General features: G+C 37.9%; 1 protein-coding gene across 1 annotated transcript; it reads left to right on the top strand.

Annotated features, from left to right (window-relative positions):
• Positions 1 to 3,940: 3,940 nt before the first annotated feature.
• On the top strand, positions 3,941 to 17,873 carry capza1a (capping actin protein of muscle Z-line subunit alpha 1a). Its single transcript, XM_017479564.3, has 9 exons — positions 3,941 to 3,995; positions 11,532 to 11,595; positions 11,850 to 11,901; positions 13,126 to 13,183; positions 13,356 to 13,562; positions 13,823 to 13,902; positions 13,994 to 14,144; positions 16,082 to 16,144; positions 16,317 to 17,873. The coding sequence occupies exons 1-9, from the start codon at positions 3,957 to 3,959 to the stop codon at positions 16,455 to 16,457; spliced, it is 855 nt and encodes a 284-aa protein (XP_017335053.1). The 5' UTR covers positions 3,941 to 3,956; the 3' UTR covers positions 16,458 to 17,873.
• The last annotated feature ends 1,270 nt before the right edge of the window (positions 17,874 to 19,143 follow it).

Raw genomic sequence — 19,143 nt, 5'->3', positions numbered from 1 at the left:
ACATAGGGCGGAATAAACCAAGGGCGCGTCTGAGACGAGCAATGACATGAACACATACAAAACGAAGACAAATCCCAGCACAGACCAGAAAACAAGATACATGTTCATGCACAATTTGACGTATTTATGAATATAATAAGCTTTTATCATCTCCGACCAACACAAAGAGCCTATAAAACTGCATGTTGTTGAAGGTAAACAAATTATTAGATTATAATTTTTAGACGGTCCCTGAGCACCCTTGACGCTACATCCGTTGATACTTGATCACTAATATTTATAGATTTTGAATAACTTGATAATTTAACAAGGACTAGTCTTAAATGTACAATTTGTGCTTGTTTGCTTCCGTAAATGAATTAAGTGTTGACACATAATAATAATAATAACTTTCATTGAAAAGAATAATGCATGCATGTGCGCCTATTGGCTAGTTGCATAAAATGGCGCGGATTAACTTCAATCAATAAAGGCAAAAAATAGTTTTGTAGGAATTTAAGCCATTCTTTAAAGGAATTGTGAATGTGCCGTGTATGAACGGTGCAGGTGTTATATAATCACTCAGGTTGCATTCTCGATGTACCTGGAGGATTCTGACTTGAGTGTAATTTCAGTGCTGAAATTTATAAAAAAAAAAAATAAATAAATAAATAAAAAAAGTGTAGAAACCATCACAGAAATTCTAATGGTTTCCACTACAAATATCATTACAAACAATCATCTAACTATTAAAACCATTACCATTAGTGGTCCTATCTGAGGGCATCTCCTGATTGCGTTGTATTTGTATATGTGGGACTTTAAACCACCTGAGTGGTCACCCTTTGGTCTGCTGGCAATCAAGTGCCTAAACACCAAAATCAATGTGGACTGTGCCTACCAGAAAAAACAGGGTGACACTATTGGTAGGTCCAAGGTCAGCTGTTGTTTACCGGAATAGAGTGGTATAATTTTTGAGTGGTGTGGTTATTGTGGAAGAAGATATGATTCAGGGGATATATAGAGAGAGTGGAGTAGGAAAAAATTTAGTTTGTTATTTTATAAAGTGTTAAAAGTATTATATAAAGTGTTAAAATGTATTAAAGGTGTTACCTTTAAAAGACCCAGACTCATATATTAGATTCTACTACTTTGTTTAAGAAAGTCAATTTCTTTATTTATTTATTGGTTTTCTTACATTTGAAGCAAAAAAGAAAAACAAAGCGATACAACACCCACAATAAGAGAGGGAACTACAACAAAAGAAAAAAAAACACAATCAAACAAAAATAACATAATAATGGCTATATTATAAATGTAAGTACTATGTAGTTGGTCAGTTCTATCAAATATTTTGTATTTATATATATATATATATATATATATATATATATATAGAGAGAGAGAGAGAGAGAGAGAGAGAGAGAGAGAGAGAGACAGACAGACAGACAGACAGACAGATAGACTTACCTTGTCTAGCCTAAATGATTTGTAATCAACTGCAAGGGGGCAAATGTACAAAATTTGACACAATTATCAACATTAAGGCCAAAAATTTATTGAATCAGAATGAAATGCACAAAAGTTTAATCCAAATTATATCTTGTAGAATTACCACATTGAGGCACACAACAATCCAGTGAGGACCTTCTTTCCCTCTTTGTTGAATAAGTCAAGTTTCTCTGTTTAATGGTCCAATGCTTATTCTGGCGATAAACAACTATTTTTCTTAAATCACACAATAACAAAAACTTCTGAGAAAGTGGTACAGTTGAGGTCATAAGTTTACATACACCTGGCAGAATCTGCAAAGTGTGAATAATTTAAATAAATAAGAGGGATCATAAAAATTGCATTTTGTTTTTTATATAGTACTGCTGTGAATAAGATAGTTCATATAATAGATGTTTACATATAGTCCACAAGACCCAATAATAACTGAATTTACACAAATTAACCACTTCAAAAGTTTACACACTGTACACTTGATTCTTAATACTGTGTGTTGTTACCTGGATGATCAACGACTGTGTTTGTTTTCTGATAACTGTTCATCTCAAGTCCCTCATTTGTCCTGAGCAGTTAAACAGCCCACTGTTCTTATAGAATATATTGATGAAGTGTAATCAATATGTGTAACTAACATTTGGATATGTTAATAAAGTACAATTAATATTTATAACCAACATTTAGAATTATTACTTAGAAGCATAATCTAATAATCAATATTAGTTACCAAGCATACTCTATATGTATAACCAATATTAGAAGTGTAATCTAAATCCACAGAACACTTTTTGATCAAGGTATATTCTAAGTGTGTGTTGAGTTAGATGAATTCTGTGTCTTACTGTACAATAATTGTTTTTCTGTATTGTCCTGCACCTTTCTGCACAGCAATAAATTAGCATTAGACATTTGCTGAAACTGGTTTTGTAAGTAAACAAACTTGAGACTGGATACCAATTAATGAGTTAGGCTAGGGCCTCAGGAAGGGAGGTAGATATCAGCTAGGACGGCAGATAGAAACAGACAGAAGCTCATTAAGACATAAGAAGGGAGTGTTGGTCAGAGACAAAAAACAAAGTCTCTGTCTCAGTTAAACCTTTTTTCTTCTTTCTTTCTTTCTTTTTTTTTTTTTATAAAAAAGAAACCTTGTCCTCATAAAACCATTTCAAGAAAAACAACTAAATGCGCATGCTCCTCAAATTTAAGATAACATATAGACATGAATAACTAATTGTGGCTAAGAAGATTTGTCTGTTTTTAATGAGAAAAAGCAAAACCCCACCTAAGAGAAGTACGCTGTGGAGAAAGGTATAAAAAAAAAAGGGCTGTGTGTGTTTGCATAAGTTAGACTTTCTTCAGACTGCCACGCTTTATTGTTTCAATAAAGTTTGATTACCTTTTGGCATGTACAAACCCTCTTGACTCTGAAGTTTTTTGTTAGGCTGGAAAGATTGTTTTCCACGACATTCTTCAGAAAAATCAGAATTCTTCAGAACATTCTTTATTTTTCCAGCATCTTCTGCATATTTGACCCCTTTAAAACAGTGCCTGTATGATGTGGAGATCCATCTTTTCACACTTAGGACAACTGAGGGACTCGTACACAACTATTACAAAAGGTGCAAACATTCACTGATTCTCAAGAAGGCAACACACTACAGTAAGAGCCAGGGGAACAGGATGATTGGTGTAAATTGTTATTATTTTTGTTTAAAGATCTTTTTTTTTTTTTTTTTTTTTTAATTATTAGTTCTGCCCTTCATCCTGTTAAAACTTTTACACACCCCTGGCATTTAATGTATATTGTTCTTGAGAACCTATGAATGTTCACACCTTTTTTATTTAAATGTTTATTATTTATTTAAATTATTATATAAAATGATTAACATTTAGCAGATTCTTCAAGGTGTGTGTATACTTATGACCTCAACTGTATATAAAGACATGGGTGCTTACCTGATGAGGTGTTTGTGGAACAACCACAAAATCTCGAAGCTCACTAACAGACAGGCAGCTATACAGAATACAGGAAACAGTTGTTCATTGATGAGCATGAGTATAACAAATAAGCAAAGATTAGGGTGTGTCACGGTGATTCAGTGCCTGCAACCATATTATACTCAAAGGATTCACAAACTGTCACAATTACAATGTAGTTGTTTGTTTGTTTGTTCGTTGTTTTGTTTTTTTACACAATAATTGCAAAGCCAAGATCAAATATTATTCTATTACTTTACTGAGTTCACTAATAGAGATGACTCAAATAGGCTATGACAGCTTGATTGTAAATTGTTATGCTGTCTTGATTATATCTATATATTATGTGAAACCGACGTAACATTTGTTTAAAAAATGTTTTATTGCTTTTCTTTCTTTCTTTCTTTCTTTCTTTCTTTCTTTCTTTGTAACAATTCGCTTCGGCGAATTCCCGTGATGCATTCTGACATGGTTGGTCCAGCTGAGCCAAGATGGCGGACGTCGACGAACAGCTTACTGATGAGGAGAAGGTAGGAACCGATTGATTAAAACTTTTGCGCTTCTTTTTTTCCTCTATGGCCGTTTTACAGATAAGTGGTTTTCAATATTGTTTCCAGTCCTGGCTCGTTGTAACTACAGGATTTAGGAATGTGCAGGAAAATCTCACTAAACGAGCTTGCTAGCACTCTGTACCGTAATGTAATACGAGACGAGGACCGTATCAAGCTCCGGCTGGAGTTCAAATCGCTTCCTGTTGTTTGTCTAGTGCACTAAATGGGGTGTGGATGGCATTATTTCTATAATCTATGAAGTGCGCTAATGTGGTGATATAGGAAGGTATTTGGGACGTAGCCTGGCTAGTTTTGGGTGGCTAGTAATCCAAGTCAACCGTTGTGGAAGTGAGTTTAACTGCTCAGTGCAGTTTCATAGTTCAAGAAAACTAGCACGACTAGTAATCAAGTGCGTTATATTGCACTGATAGCGATAATCAATAAAGACACTTCCCCCCCACAGCCTTCTTTCCTCATATTTACCAAGGGGGGGCAATTTTAATGTCGGGAAGTGTATGAGTTAGAACGACTGCACCGACTTCTTCATTTCAGCCCACAGTTTAACTTCACTGGAAGAGTCAATAAAATCAACAGAGCAGGCGACTCCACTGTCCTAAATGACAATAATTACATTTGCTTTATTTATATTTCTCTTTTGGTTGCCCAGAACCCTAAGGGAATAGGTTAGAAGGTGCCAACTAATGTAGTGTAATAATGTACATGTATGATGAACTAGTTACAACACTTCTCCACACTCCTCTTAGAGACTATGGAAACAGACCGAGTCCTGTTTATTTTTACTCTGGCTGCATCTGTGTTTTATCTCTGTGTTTAACCACAGAGAGACAATCACATTTTCCGTTCCACATTTTTGGACCTTTATTGTCGAAATCCTGTATGTTTCGACTGAACCTGATAAAGCTTCGATGTTTAAACAGGATCATCAAACTACTGGGCATTACCCAAACTGTGTGCTGTTGTTGTTCTGATTGTATTTTCACAGTTTGTTTGATTTTGTACAATGCCTTTGGCTTTTGTTTGTATTCTCAGCTGAGTCTCAGTGCCCCAGCCCTGAGTGTGCATGCTGCTACATGCCTTCCTCCTTCCACCATCCCTCTGTGCTTCTGCAATCTGCTTCAAGCGAATGATCTCTTCCGGTTCTTAGCGTTGCTGCTACCCTGCAAGCTTGTGACAGTTATGTGGTTAGATTCATGTAGAGACCAGCAGAAGCAAGCTGGGGTATTTGAGTTATTTGAGCTTCAACATGGAGAGCCCGTGGCCTTAGCTCTTCTCCGAGTGATGAGTCCTAAACTCTGATGCATGTTGAAGATGCACTAATACTAGAATAATGTGGTTTTGGTACAGGAGCCTGGAGTAATTTAGTTCGCTAACTACGTTAAACAAGCAGGTTTTTAGTATAACATGGAAGCAAAATGCTCAGGATTTAGCGTTTGAGCACTACAGACTTTGCGTCTCTTCTTAAAACGCTAACTAGGCTGATTTGGCTGAATCGGACACAGAGATTTGTTGGTTGTCCCCCATAAATAGTTCACAGATTTAGCTAGAAAAAGTTATTAATTTTGTCATAGCATGGGTTGAACACTTATAAATTCGTTAGCTAGGCCGCGGGGCAATAAAGTGCTGTCCAGTCTCATGTTATTGTTGCTCAGAAACCTAGTTGATTAAGCTAAAAAGTGCAAACTAAGGGGGCTTTCTCACTGGCAGTTTAGTCTGAAACAGAGCACGGTGTACATGGAAAAATTAATCATCTGAAAGCTGTTATGCGGACTGGGAAGCACACCGCGGTACCGAACCTGAGTCTACCTGTAGTTGGTGGTCTGAGTCCGGTTGCACTGGAACTGTTCCATGATTTCCGTGGATGTGAACGCAACTCGCACTCGGTAACCTACGCATGCGTTTTATCCGACGACGACATCACTAGTTTCCACAAAAACGTGTTTACCATGAGTGGCAGGGGAACGTTGTGGGACACAGAAAATGTCCACTGCTTTCCATAATAGCACCAAAATAAAAGAAATGTATATGTTGAGTCGCTTTGTGTTCTCCATGCATGTTTGGGATGTTCGGGCCGCAGCAGACATACCCAGTGGGAAAACCACCTAACATAATGTATGATGAAGTATTTTGCTAGTTAAGTGTATTAATAGAGACTAAGAGCAGCACATAGTGATTGTGCCCCTTCAACACACCGTTGGCTTGTTGGCCAGTGTTTCAGTAATGAACTGTGTGGTTCTGTCCTCACATTCCATGTTAAGGACATTATTTGGTTCTGGTTAGTGTTTGACCACAAAGGTGGTGTAAGTGCTAGTTATATGGCCACTGTGCGTTGCATTTTATTCCACCTGGTTTTGGGTGTTTCCTCATACCTGTGGAATGATGGTTGTGGGTGATGTGTGCAATAGTTAAGTATCGTTATGCTTTGCACCAACATAAAGTGCATTGTGTTTATATATACACACCAAATAGAAATGTCTTTCAGTGTAAGGAACCTGGACATGACATTTGCTTGTCCCGGATTTGTCCAGCCCTGTGTATATATACCCTTTCAATCAGTATGTCTTGGATTGTGTAGATTTGGCTTTAGGTTCGTCTGACTGTCTCTCTGAGTCATTCCAAATTAAATATTATTTAGAAAGAAATAGTATAATTTTCTCACAGAGTAATACTAATTAGGGTAGTATCCCTGAGCCCTGAGCTCACTGGACTTTATTTGCTTGTTGGAGCTTCTGGAAATTGTTGATTTTATGTTCATGTTTGATTTTTATTTCTTTCTTTTTGACATATAAATGAACACCAAATGTGTTCAAAGTGATTTAAAATCTCATTTTATATATGGTAATATTAAATAGACATGGAGGGGAAATCCACTGTCACCCTATAGCCAACAAAGTCTCCATAATTTCTCTCTGGGAGACTTGAACACTTCAGGAGTACTCCCCAGCAACTTGGCCACAGTGGCTAATGTCCTTTTGGTCACACCTGTGAATTTATTGCTGAGAATTTCTTGGCAGTAATAGATGGTATTTTAGAGGTGTATATAGTGTTAAGGCACAAGCTATCACAACTTCCTGTTGAACATTTTCTGTAGCCTTGTACATGGCACAATTATTCAGTCACCACTGACATAGCAATGTCCATGAACATTTTTTTTTAGGGTTCTCCTGTACCCAGCTCAAAGTACTTAGCATTCAAATTTATGCTCAAATTGATCTAATTAAGATTTTGTTGTTGCTGCTGTGTCGCATACAGAAATGTGCCGAAGTTTCTTCGACACTACAAGCTTATGTTAAAAAAAAGTGCAAAACAAGTCTGCCTGAAGATCACTTCCTGCCATCTTGCATTTTCTGTACAAAGTTTCCCTGCAAAAACAACAGCAGATGGTTAACATATACACTTGAGGTCATACAGTGGTGCTTGAAAGTTTGTGAACCCTTTAGAATTTTCTATACATCTGCATAAATTTGACCTAAAACATCAGATTTTCACACAAGTGCTAAACATAGATAAAGAGAACCCAGTTAAACAAATGAAACAAAAATATTGTACCTGGTCATTTATTTGTTGAGGAAAATGATCCAATATTACATAGCCATGAGTGGCAAAAGTATGTGCACCTCTAGGATTAGCAGTTAATTTAAGGTGAAATTAGAGTTAATGACATGGCGATCAGTCTAAAGAGAACTTACCACTGAAAGTTTACATCCACCGTGCAGAATCTGCAAAATGTTATTCATTTAAAACAAAATATCATAAAAATTGCGTTTAAAAAAAAAAAAAAAAAAATGTAGTACTGCCCTGAAGAAGCTATTTCATATAAGAGATGTTAACATAGAGTCCACAAGACACGATAAGAATTTACACAAATGAAACCGTTCATAAGTTTACATACCCTTGATTCTTAAAGGGGTCATATAATGATTTTTAAACATTGATTTTGTTTATTGGGTGTAATAGAATAGGTTAACATGCTTTAATGTTCACAAAACACATTATTTGTCACATACTGTACATTATTGCTGTATGTCTATTCCCAGGCTGCCTGAAACGCTCTGATTTCTCAATAGCGCCACCTCTGAAAAGCCCAGAGTGCTCTGATTAGCCAGCTGACCCGTTGCGTTGTGATTGACCAAATGTATGCTATGTACACAGCTTCTGTGTGTACATGGGTACTCATGCAAAATACCTTTGGAAAACTAAGATTCTTGTGATTCAATTGTTATAAACCGTTTTAAGATACAATCACAACAGCAGCTACAATCTACATCTCTGTCAGACCACTAACATATAAACACACACTTAAAAAACTGAGGCAACTTAGCAAACTTTAGCTAGAACGTTACTAGAGGTCTACAACTGAACCACAACACGAAACTCCGCATTTGAACAGTGAATAACAGATACTTCATAAAATAATCAAACACATGTACAGGTTCTGATTCAGGAGCACAAGGAATCGCCCCACTTTTCACGAGTAGCGTTTGTGTGTAGCCTTCCTTGTACTCGCCCAGGTTCAGGAAGCTGTCCTCCATAAAATGCGCCGTGCACAAGTAAATGTTTGGGTTGTACTGCTCAGGAAGTTTATAAATATACAGTAACCACTGATTACTAATTTTGTCTCCTTTCGGAAGGCTAAACAAAGGGATTTTGCTTTTGCACCGAAACACACAGCGTCTCCACAACATGGCGCATGAATTCACTGAAGCCTCGCCTTCTTTTTTTCGTGCCTGCCTTTGGGCAGGATTATGCTGATAGTGCACACTGTGATGTAGACGTGTTATGGAAGTAAGTCTGGACTTCGAACGACACGTTTTGTGCAGGTCTGGAGCAGTGTTCTCTGTTAGGTAAAATAAATCCTTTTGGGGGAGATACATGCACAAACAGATACTTTACACACCCAAACAAAAGGAAAATTAAAAATTATGATATAACTCCTTTAATATTGTGTGTTGTTACCTGGATGGTTTTTATGTTTTGTGAGAGTTGATCATGAGTCCCTTGTTTGTCCTGAGCAGTTAAACTGCCCACTGTTCTTCAGAACAATCCTCCAGGTCCTGCACATTATTAGCTTTTCCAGCATCTTCTGCATATTTAATCCCTTTCCAACAGTGTCTGTATGATGCTGAGATCCATCTTTTCACACTTAGGACAACTGAGGGACTCGTACACGAGTATTACAGAAGATGCTAACATTCACTGATTCTCAAGAAGGCAACACACTACAGATTTTCTACAGAAATTTTTTATTTTTATTTTGCACTGCCCTCCAGAAGCTACACAAGATATTTACATGTTTCCAAAATAAGCAGATTCTGCAAGGCATATGTAAATTTGTGACCTCAACTGTACGTACATTCTACATCTGTGTGAGGGGAAATACGTCATTACACCAGGACTTGGCAGTAGTAAAAGCAAAAACAAAACAGAAGCTCATAAAAAAAAAATTTAAAAAAAATTTAAAAACCTGCTTCCCAATTTACATTCCATAGTATACAGTTTGGGACACACTAACTTGCCTTCATTTTCATTCGTGTTGAACATTAATTCATATTATTAGTTTTATGGTTCATTTGTGCATGTAATGCCCGGAGTAAGGAGGGAATCGAACTGAATTCCTGAATATTAATGGGGTCCAGATAATTCGCTGCTATAGTAAGGCTGTACTACCGTCTAACCTGCTGAATCCAGATTCAGAAGTCACAATGATTTCTCGCTCACATTGACTGTTTAGCAATGGAGTTAATATATAATAACTTTTATACGCTGACATTCCTAGGTCGATTTGTTTCCTGTCTTCATTAGCAAGGTACCCAAATATAAGACTTTGGAAAAGTGATGTATGTGATTGTGCTTGTGTTTGCATCCATTCCTGTGTTTATTTGTTTCTCTCATTATATGCTGAGAATGCAAAAGAAAATGCTGAGAGGTACAGAAGAGAGGGATTCTAGCAAAGTTTGTGCCATTCTACTGACTTGAGTTTAGCTTGCATAGCGTGTTATTTAAGGGATATGAAACTGATCGTATTGAAGCTCGGAAAGTGAGGCGGCCTTGTGTAAAGTCAACCACAGTGAGTCTGTGTGAGCTGTTTTTATAAAAAAAAGAAAAAAAAATTATTTTAACTCTTGCTGCTGTGGGAAGTGTGACGAGGCCATCAGCTCATTGTTAAGAAAAGACCTCGCCCTTCTGAGGAGTGGCCTATAGCGCTGAACAGACCAGAGAGCACATTGCAATGTCTGACAGCAACTCTGGCCTAGTCTTCTATGAATAAAATATCTAATTTTTTTACACTACAAAAGTTTGCATCCCCCATGTTGTTTACATGTCGGGGTTGTGTTCTGTAACAGAGCGACAAACCAAACTCGAGGTTTTTAAAAATAATTTATTCCCCTCTGCTCTCAGACATTCTTTACCAATCCTGGTATTTTCCAATGACCTTATTGGTCTTATTTGTGAAAATATAAACAAGTTAGTAATGTAAACCACTGTGAACCTGACTGGAATGAAGCAGGAAATGATGAATGACAGAATGTAAGCAGTAAAGGGGACACAGCGCCACGCAAACACTATATATGCGTTCATGTTAATGAGTGTGGCCTTTGTCCAGCGAACTTCATATCTGAGGCATTAATCCAGATACATTTGAGAACGCGTCTTTTTCTCTACGTTTTGGCTTTCCCTCCACACGGAGACGGCGTTTTGTCCTGCGAAACAGAGCTTTTTGAAAACATTCCTCCCAAGTGGACACATTTGAAAACGTCAGTCATGTGACCCGTTCAACTTAAACAAGTTGGTGGACGATGTTGTACTGCAGTTGTTGTGATGCGATCCTGTTTGATAGGTTTGTTAAAGATTAATGGCACTTTGTACAACCTTCAGACTGCATTTTTATACAAACCACTGACGGAAATGACGCAGGCCAAAGCTTCTTATGGTTTTACGCATGCGCGGTATAGGGATGTAAGTGTTTTCAGATGTTTCAGTGCGGACAAGCAATTTTTGGAAAACGCCAGTGTAGACTTGAGCGTTTTTAAAAATGAAAATGCCGTTTTCAGATCTATCTGGATTAATGTGGATGTAGCCTGAATAGCCACGTCTGTGAATTTTCTGTTGGGATCCCTGTGCAGACCTCTTGATCCACACCATAAGGCGAAACCAACAAAACAATATCAGGTGCTTTGAAACAGTTTAAAGGACATTATTAAGACAACAAGTTTTTGTACATAATAATTTTTTTTTTTTTTTTATAACATACAGTATTTGGGGGTTTGTTTTTGTTTTTTTCCCCCTAAAACTACATTCGACTAATGTACAGTATTTGTTATTGTGGTAATGTAGAAACATCTGTGAAACCTTCTTGCTAAACAATTAATTTTTATTAAATTTTCCTAATATAGTATGCGTCAAACAATTACCTGATGTTATCTGTCAGTCATTTATTATTATTATTATTATTATTATTATTATTATTATTATTATTAATATATTTTTTTGCAACAGGTCCGCATTGCTGCCGGTTTTGTTATCCACGCACCACCTGGAGAATTCAATGAAGTTTTCAATGGTGAGAGCTCAAACCTGCACTCAGCTAAGAATAATTTCCACCAGAAACTAATGTGAATGTGATCTGTCTCAGCTCATGGAAGACATAATAATAATGATAATCAAATTAGATGGATTTTCATGTTCGAGCAGGATCCTGTTGGCGATCCAGAGGGCTGGAATTGAACACCAGCTCTGTAGGGTGTTGCAGTAGTGTATACGTGTACTTTTGTATCACAGCTGAAACATACTGAGAATGCTGTTGTGTGATTTCAGATGTCCGGCTACTGCTCAACAATGACAATCTGCTCAGGGAAGGGGCGGCTCAGTGAGTGTTCACTTTTGTTACAAATTTACGTTTCAGTGGGACTGTGTTGTCTTTAATTCTGTTCTTCACCTATGTCCCACAACCCCAATAAATGAAGTGAGCCCAGTCCAGAGCTTAACCCCTCTTTCTGACACTCAGTGCGTTTACATGGACAACAATAATCCACTCTTAACCCGATTAAGGCCATACTTTGATTAAGAAACTACCATGTAAACAGCAATGTTTAATTACCTTAATCTGATTAAGTAAGCAATAATACTCGAAGTAAGCAATAACCAAATTGAGACATGTGGAGTATTCCTGTTTTAGTCACATTATGGACGAGTATTACAGACATGTAAACACCTTAATCACATTATTAAGGTCGTGTGAGAGTTTTCACCCCATTTTGCGACAGGACACGATCACACACGGCCGTTTTACGGCGAAAAGAGAGTTCGGCTACGTACCAAACCGCATACTTACCTTATATAGGCCTGTAGTGGGGAAAAATACATGTATCTCGGCTACTATATAGATGGTAAGTACGCGGTTTGGGACGCAGCCCACGGCTTCAAGCAGTTGTCTATTAGCACGTATAGCACGACAAATAATTAACTGCACTTAAAGCGTTCGTAAAAAATTAGATAAAAACACCCAAAACTGTATACGGTACCATAACGAAGACCAACTGTATGTTGATACGTGAAATTCTGGAGGGACGGCGTGGAGCGGTGACAAAATGACGTGGGCTGTTAATCTAATTATGCTCTATAACATGTAAAACGGGAACATGACAGGAGTATTCTAAAAGCGACTCATGTAAACACCTTAGTCACATTATTATCTTACTCAGAGTAAGGTCAATAATTAGATTACTGCTGTCCATGTAAACGTAGTCATTGTTGTGGTTCATATCAGCTCTTTCTAGGAAGCTTGGGTTTTATTGCCTTCTTCCCACAAAACACTTCCCACCATTTTGCCATTGTCAGATTTGGCTAGTCCTGTTATTGGAGCAAAATGTCTCTCTCATGTTTCTATACTGGCCGCTTAAGATAAAATACAGTTCAGCTGGTTCTCTAAAAGGTATTTCAGTCCCAGGTTTTTGATGGCTTAGGAGTGAGATTAACTTCACTTTTATTAACTTTACCTTTATCCGATTTTAAAGCTTAGAATGGAATGTTTTCAAACCGTCCCTTTAATCTGGTTTTCAATCCATTTTTTTTTCTTCTCTCCATGAAACAGTGCCTTTGCCCAGTACAACATGGACCAGTTTGCACCCACCAAACTTAAGGAAGATCAGGTCATTTGCACCTTCGCATCAGTGTGATTTTTAACTAATATGATAATTTGTTAGCCTGAACAATGTCTTGGTCCTTTGACTAATTTGTCACCATTCCTTACATAATTATATAAATGATCGTCAGTTTGACTGTTCTTAATGGAGTAATACTAAACCCTTTGTTAAAATGCAGGTGTTGATCACGGAGCATGGAGACCTGGGAAACGGGCGCTTCTTTGACCCGCGAAACAAGCTCTCGTTTAAGTTTGACCACCTGAAGAAAGAGGCCAGCGACCTGCGGTCCTACGAGGGTGAATCAGCTCTGGAGCCGTGGAGGGACGCATGTGACACTGCGCTCAGGGCCTACATCAAAGATCACTACCCTACTGGAGTGTGCACTGTAAGTGAGCTCCATCCTGCCCTGCTTCTGGATCTGGGAGCTTTGGAACTAATCTCGCATCTCTCCCTGATGCCTAGCCATGCATCATTTCCCTTTGTGTTTTGTAATCCCAAAAGGGCTTAGTACTAGTGTGTTAAGCGTTAAGCTTTTTCCCCTGTCTCAGTGTAGTCAATTTATCCGTCTCTTATGCGATTTGAACATTTCTCCTGTTTAAAGTGTTCAGTGTTTGTGCATTTCCACAACCATCTCACTTCCTGTAGGTTTATGGGAAAACCATTGATGGCCACCAGACAATCATTGCCTGCATTGAAGGACATCAGTTTCAACCCAAAAACTTCTGGTAAGGTAGCATTTGTCCTTTGTGTCCTTTTGTATTTCACCTCTCAAACTGTCTTGAGGAAATCATGAGGTGGTGTCCTGTGTGTGTGCAGGAACGGTCGCTGTCGGTCCGAATGGAAGTTCAGCGTGTCTCAGGGTGTGACTCAGGTGGTGGGTGTGCTCAAGGTCCAGGTGCATTATTATGAAGATGGCAATGTGCAACTGGTCAGCCACAAGGACATTCAGGAGTCTCTCACTGTTTCTGTGAGTTACAACAACATTTACAGCAATGCCTGTGAGAAATGGGCGCACATTGATAATAGAGGTTATCGGGATCTATATATATTAATATAATATAATATAATATAATTGTGTGTGTGTGTGTGTATATATATATATATATATATATATATATATATATATATATATATATAAGTTGTTTGCACAGGCGTAATGCATGTACATATACATATTTTACTTTAAGTAATATACAGTAATTATTTTTTTCTGTTGCCGACTAATTGTTTTTGCTGTTACCTATCTGCTTAAGCCTAATAGCATAATTGCTAATACCTGTATTAGACTGTCCCGTTGCTAAGCGACACTGATTACTTCGTCATGGGCCCACACAACCCCGCATTACAGTATTTTTCACATGACACAGCTCTCTGATGAATTTGTGTTTTTATATAATAATCCTAGTAATAAGGGGAGACAGAAAAGTATCAGAAAGCAATACAAAATGAAACTGGGAGAGAAATGTGAGGATTTAGGTTTGGGGTGGAGTCATTTAAATACTCTCCCACTCTTACAGATACTCTGTAAGCTGGTGGTCGACAAATTGTCAGTATTTTTCATGAACTCCGTGGGTTAAATTCCCCAAAATGTAAGTAATTAATTTAAATTTGCTAAGAGCATTTTAACACAAAAACAAATCAGGCCAGTAGTTTTCGATTGCAGTATTTAAGATCAGTCACGTTAAGAACATAACCATGTATAAGCTGTCAGACTGAATATCATTTGTCTGGCAAAGAAAATTATATATGGCCAATAGTTGGTTGTATGTGCTTGTTGAACGTCCCATTACATAGTTTGATCCCCTTTACTCTTATAATATGCGCCACTCTTCTAGGAAGGCTTTTCACTAGATTTTGGGCGTGGCTGTTGGGATTTGCTCATTCAGCCACAAGAGCGTTAGTGAGGTCAGGCACTGATGTCAGGTGAGGAGACCTGGGGTGACGTCGACGTTCCAGTTTATCCCAGAGGTGTTCAGTGAGGTTGAGGTCAGGGCTCTGTGCAGTCCAGTTCTTCGTCAATCTTATCAGGCCGTGTCTTTATAGACCTTGCGTTGTGCATGGGGGCATAGTCATGCTGGGACAGATTTGGGCTTCTTACTGTCACTGAAGGGGAAATCTTAATGCTACAGCGTACAGAGACATTGTATACAATTGTGTGCTTCGAACGTTGTGGAAACTGTTTGATGAAGGCCCACATATGGGTGTGATGGTCAGGTGTCCACATATTTTTGGTCATACAGTGTACATAGGAATGTGCTTCTGGTAGCAATTAAATTCACTTCACACCAGTCAAGTTCAGCTAAATGCTGTTGAACCACAAGTTTCGTTAGTGTATCAGCAGTTAAGAGTCTGAGCTACTGGAGAAAAGGTTCAAATCTCAGCACCAACACGCTGCAACAGAAGGGTACACAAGTCAGTCCCGTAACCTTGTCTGGTGCAGAGGCTTGAGACTGCATTCTGGCTAACCTTGCACTCTTGACTTTTTTTTTAAGTTGGGATGATTTTGCTGTACTGCACATGTACAGTATGTATTTGTATAATAACAGTAAACATTGGCAGTGTGTGGTTTTCTTCATTAAAGAAAACACATCATTATTTCTATTGCTAATTGGAAATGGATTGTCTGATTTCTGACTCCTGATAGTCTGATTTGTGACTGCTAACTTCTGTCCACATGAGGGTTATTCCTATCTTGGAGTTTCTACCCTGGCCCATCAGCTCTTGACAGAAACAAGATATTTATTCCCTTTGTCCATGTAACTTTCAGGTTTATTATTTAGCCTCTTGCAAGTGACTAGTCTACTTGATAACAAGTGTCACTCTCACACCCTGGGCATCGGCTCTAATCGCTTTCCTTCGAGTTATTTCGTGCTTAAGTTGTGCTTGTCCGTATCTTTTTGACAGAATCCGAAGCAGACTGCTGAGGAATTTGTTAAAGTTATTAACAACGCAGAGACTGAATACCAGGTAGGAATTAATTTGATACATTATTATTCATTTGGTGATTGTGCACTTCTACCATTTCACTGCACCTTGTCTGGAAGACGTCATCTGTTGCGTATTAAACAACGAAACCATTCATTCATTCATTTATTTATTTATTTATTTATTTGTTTGTTTATTTATTTTTGTCTCTCAGACTGCAATCAATGAGAACTACCAGAACATGTCGGACACCACCTTCAAAGCCTTACGCCGACCGCTTCCCGTCACCCGTACCAAGATCGACTGGAACAAGATCCTCAGCTATAAAATCGGCAAAGAGATGCAGAACGCTTAGAGCTGAGCCGGCATGCCTCCCCCTCTGCTCGCAGCACAAGCCAAGAAATGACCTGCGGGGAGCCTGGGCTTGAGCTCGAGGCCGGGGCCAGGCTTGGGCACAGGCACTTAGGACAAATGTGCTAAGAAATGTCCTTATTTCCTTTTACTGTTTTGTTTTGTTTTTGTTTTTTCCCTAAAAGCCAAGGTTTAACCTCAGCTAAAGAGACTGCCTCCTTTTCTGTATTGTCAGAAGGCTGTGAGATTGTTCTGTTGGGTGTACAGTAGCAGTGGTCCTTGCTGTTGAACCAATACCTCCTGCAACACCAGTGCACAGGGTCAGAAATGTTATACTTTTTATCCCCACCTCCCTGATTTATACGCATCACTCAGAGGAGTTTCTGGACACCGCTTCAATTATGTCCTTGACCAAATGTTTAATCTCCACTAATTAAAATGCTGTTTTTAAATACGCTTTGGTATAGAGTTTAATTTTATAAACCTTCTTGAAAGTTATTGATTTTAATCCAAAATTCCAGGTTTTTTTCTTTTTTTCAATCTTGAGCAGATGGGTTTTTTTGTATGAAGAAGGTTTAGGGTGATTACTGCTTAGGTTAAAGCCTTTTTTTTTGCCACTTTGAATAGCCTTTACACACCTTCATTAACATTTACATGAACTTGATTTGGATGATAAAAATAGTTAAATAAATAAACAAAACTAAACTAAATCTCTCAAGACCTCTAAAAGTGCTATATATATATATATATATATATATATATGTATATGTATGTGTGTGTGTGTGTGTGTGTGTGTGTGTGTGTGTGTGTCCACATTATTGTCCTCAATTAAATTTTTTGAAATTGTTTCCGCAATTAGCTTAAACTAATCTGCAGTCCAAAATCAAGTCATTTAAAGTTGTATGTTTAAGTATGTGTCTTTCTTTTGGCAATATTACACCTCTCTGTCCTGAAAACTCCTCAGTACCTGAGTGATAGAAGCATATTTACACCATTTAAAGCTCCACATACAAAATCACTGCTATTGGAATATATTATTATGGACAATAACTTAATACTCTAGTTATCATTTGTGAGGTGTGTGTTTGTTTCACCCGACAAATGAAAATTGAACAGGGTTTCCTGATGCCTCTTTTATGCCAGTGTTTAATCAGCACAATAATTTCTTCCCTGAGAGCAGTGTTTATTGACAGTACTTCTTAAGTGTACTGCCATTTGAAAATTTGCCAAAACAAAACAAAAAAACCCCCACCAACTGTGGTCGCAATATCGCCCCCTGGTGTCTCCCACTGGTAGCATTACTGTATGCAGTTCCACAGTTTAGCCTCAGTTTCTGCTTCCTTCCCGAGCATTTGCTATTTTTTTATATAGTGTATGAACAAATAGGATTCCGGACAAATAAAGTATTTGCACCAACTTGCGTCTTTTGTTATGGAGTATATTTTAAAGGGTCATTTAAATTTAAATTTATATTACAGAAGGGTTTGAAGGGTCTAGAATTGATTAAATATCACAAATCATGGTGTTCTTTTTTGCAATGGAAGATTCGTTTGTTTATTTTTGGGGGATTCACGTGTCATCAGCAGCTTGTAAACTCCCTGATGTTAGTCACATTGTTTCGAATGGAGTGAATTACAATACTGTTACAAAGGATGCAATGGGGGCGGGGGGTGAATAAATTTAGGAAAGAAAATCTCTCCCCAGTGTTGTAGCCTAGTTTTTACAAAACACTTTCATTCTGTAAGAGCTGCAGTTTCATGACACTGGAAAGTTGAACTTAATAAAATGATACTTGATTAATAAATTCTAACAGAATTTACGAATTAATAAAGAGGCCGAATGCTTTTTGGAAATGAGTTGTATACAAACGTTTTGAATTTCAAGTGTTAATCCTACAACTTGAGTGAATTTCATCCTCAGATTTGTTTGTGCTGTTGCAAAACATGAAATTCAATTTAAGTTCAAAACTTCAGATGGTATGATTCAAATTCACATTCAGAGTTTTCATTTAATTGAAATTCTAATTTCTAATGGAATGATTATAACTCCAATCAGTCAATCACATATCAGCAGTGCAATGCATAAAATCATGCAGATGCAGATCAAGATGTTCAGTTAATGTTCACATCAGACCTTATAATGTGGGAAAACTCCTTGATTAGACAGGTAAGCGGAGAACAGCTAGACTGGTTCGAGCAGACAGGAAGTCCATAGTAACACAAATAATTACTCTTTACAGAGGTGGTGTGTAGAAAAGCATCTCAGGATGCACAGCATGCCAAACCTTAAGGTGGACGGGCTACAACAGCAGAAGACTGCATCTGGTTGTTTCAAAATGCCTTGTCTCATAAGTTTAGGCTGATGGTGGTGTAATGATGTGAGAAATGTTTTCTTGGCACACTTTAGTTCCCTTAATACCGATCGAGTATTGTTTGACCAGGTCTCAAATCCCTTTATGGCCACAATTGTCCCATCTTATGATGATTACTCCTGGGATAATAGGAGCACCACCCAAATATGATCGTACAGTGGTCTCTCTCTCTCTTTTTTTTTTGTACTAGTCTTCAGCTGTTTAGTTTTGGTGAGCCTGTACCCATTACAGCCTCAGCTTTCTGTTCTTGGCTGACAAGAGGTGGAATTTGGCATGAACTTCTGCTGTTGTAGCTCAACCACCTCAACGTTCATCGTGT

The sequence above is a fragment of the Ictalurus punctatus genome, chromosome 11 (genome assembly GCF_001660625.3).
Source record: "Ictalurus punctatus breed USDA103 chromosome 11, Coco_2.0, whole genome shotgun sequence".
Classification (NCBI taxonomy): domain Eukaryota; kingdom Metazoa; phylum Chordata; class Actinopteri; order Siluriformes; family Ictaluridae; genus Ictalurus; species Ictalurus punctatus.
This window is presented reverse-complemented; position numbering and strand designations above follow the sequence as displayed.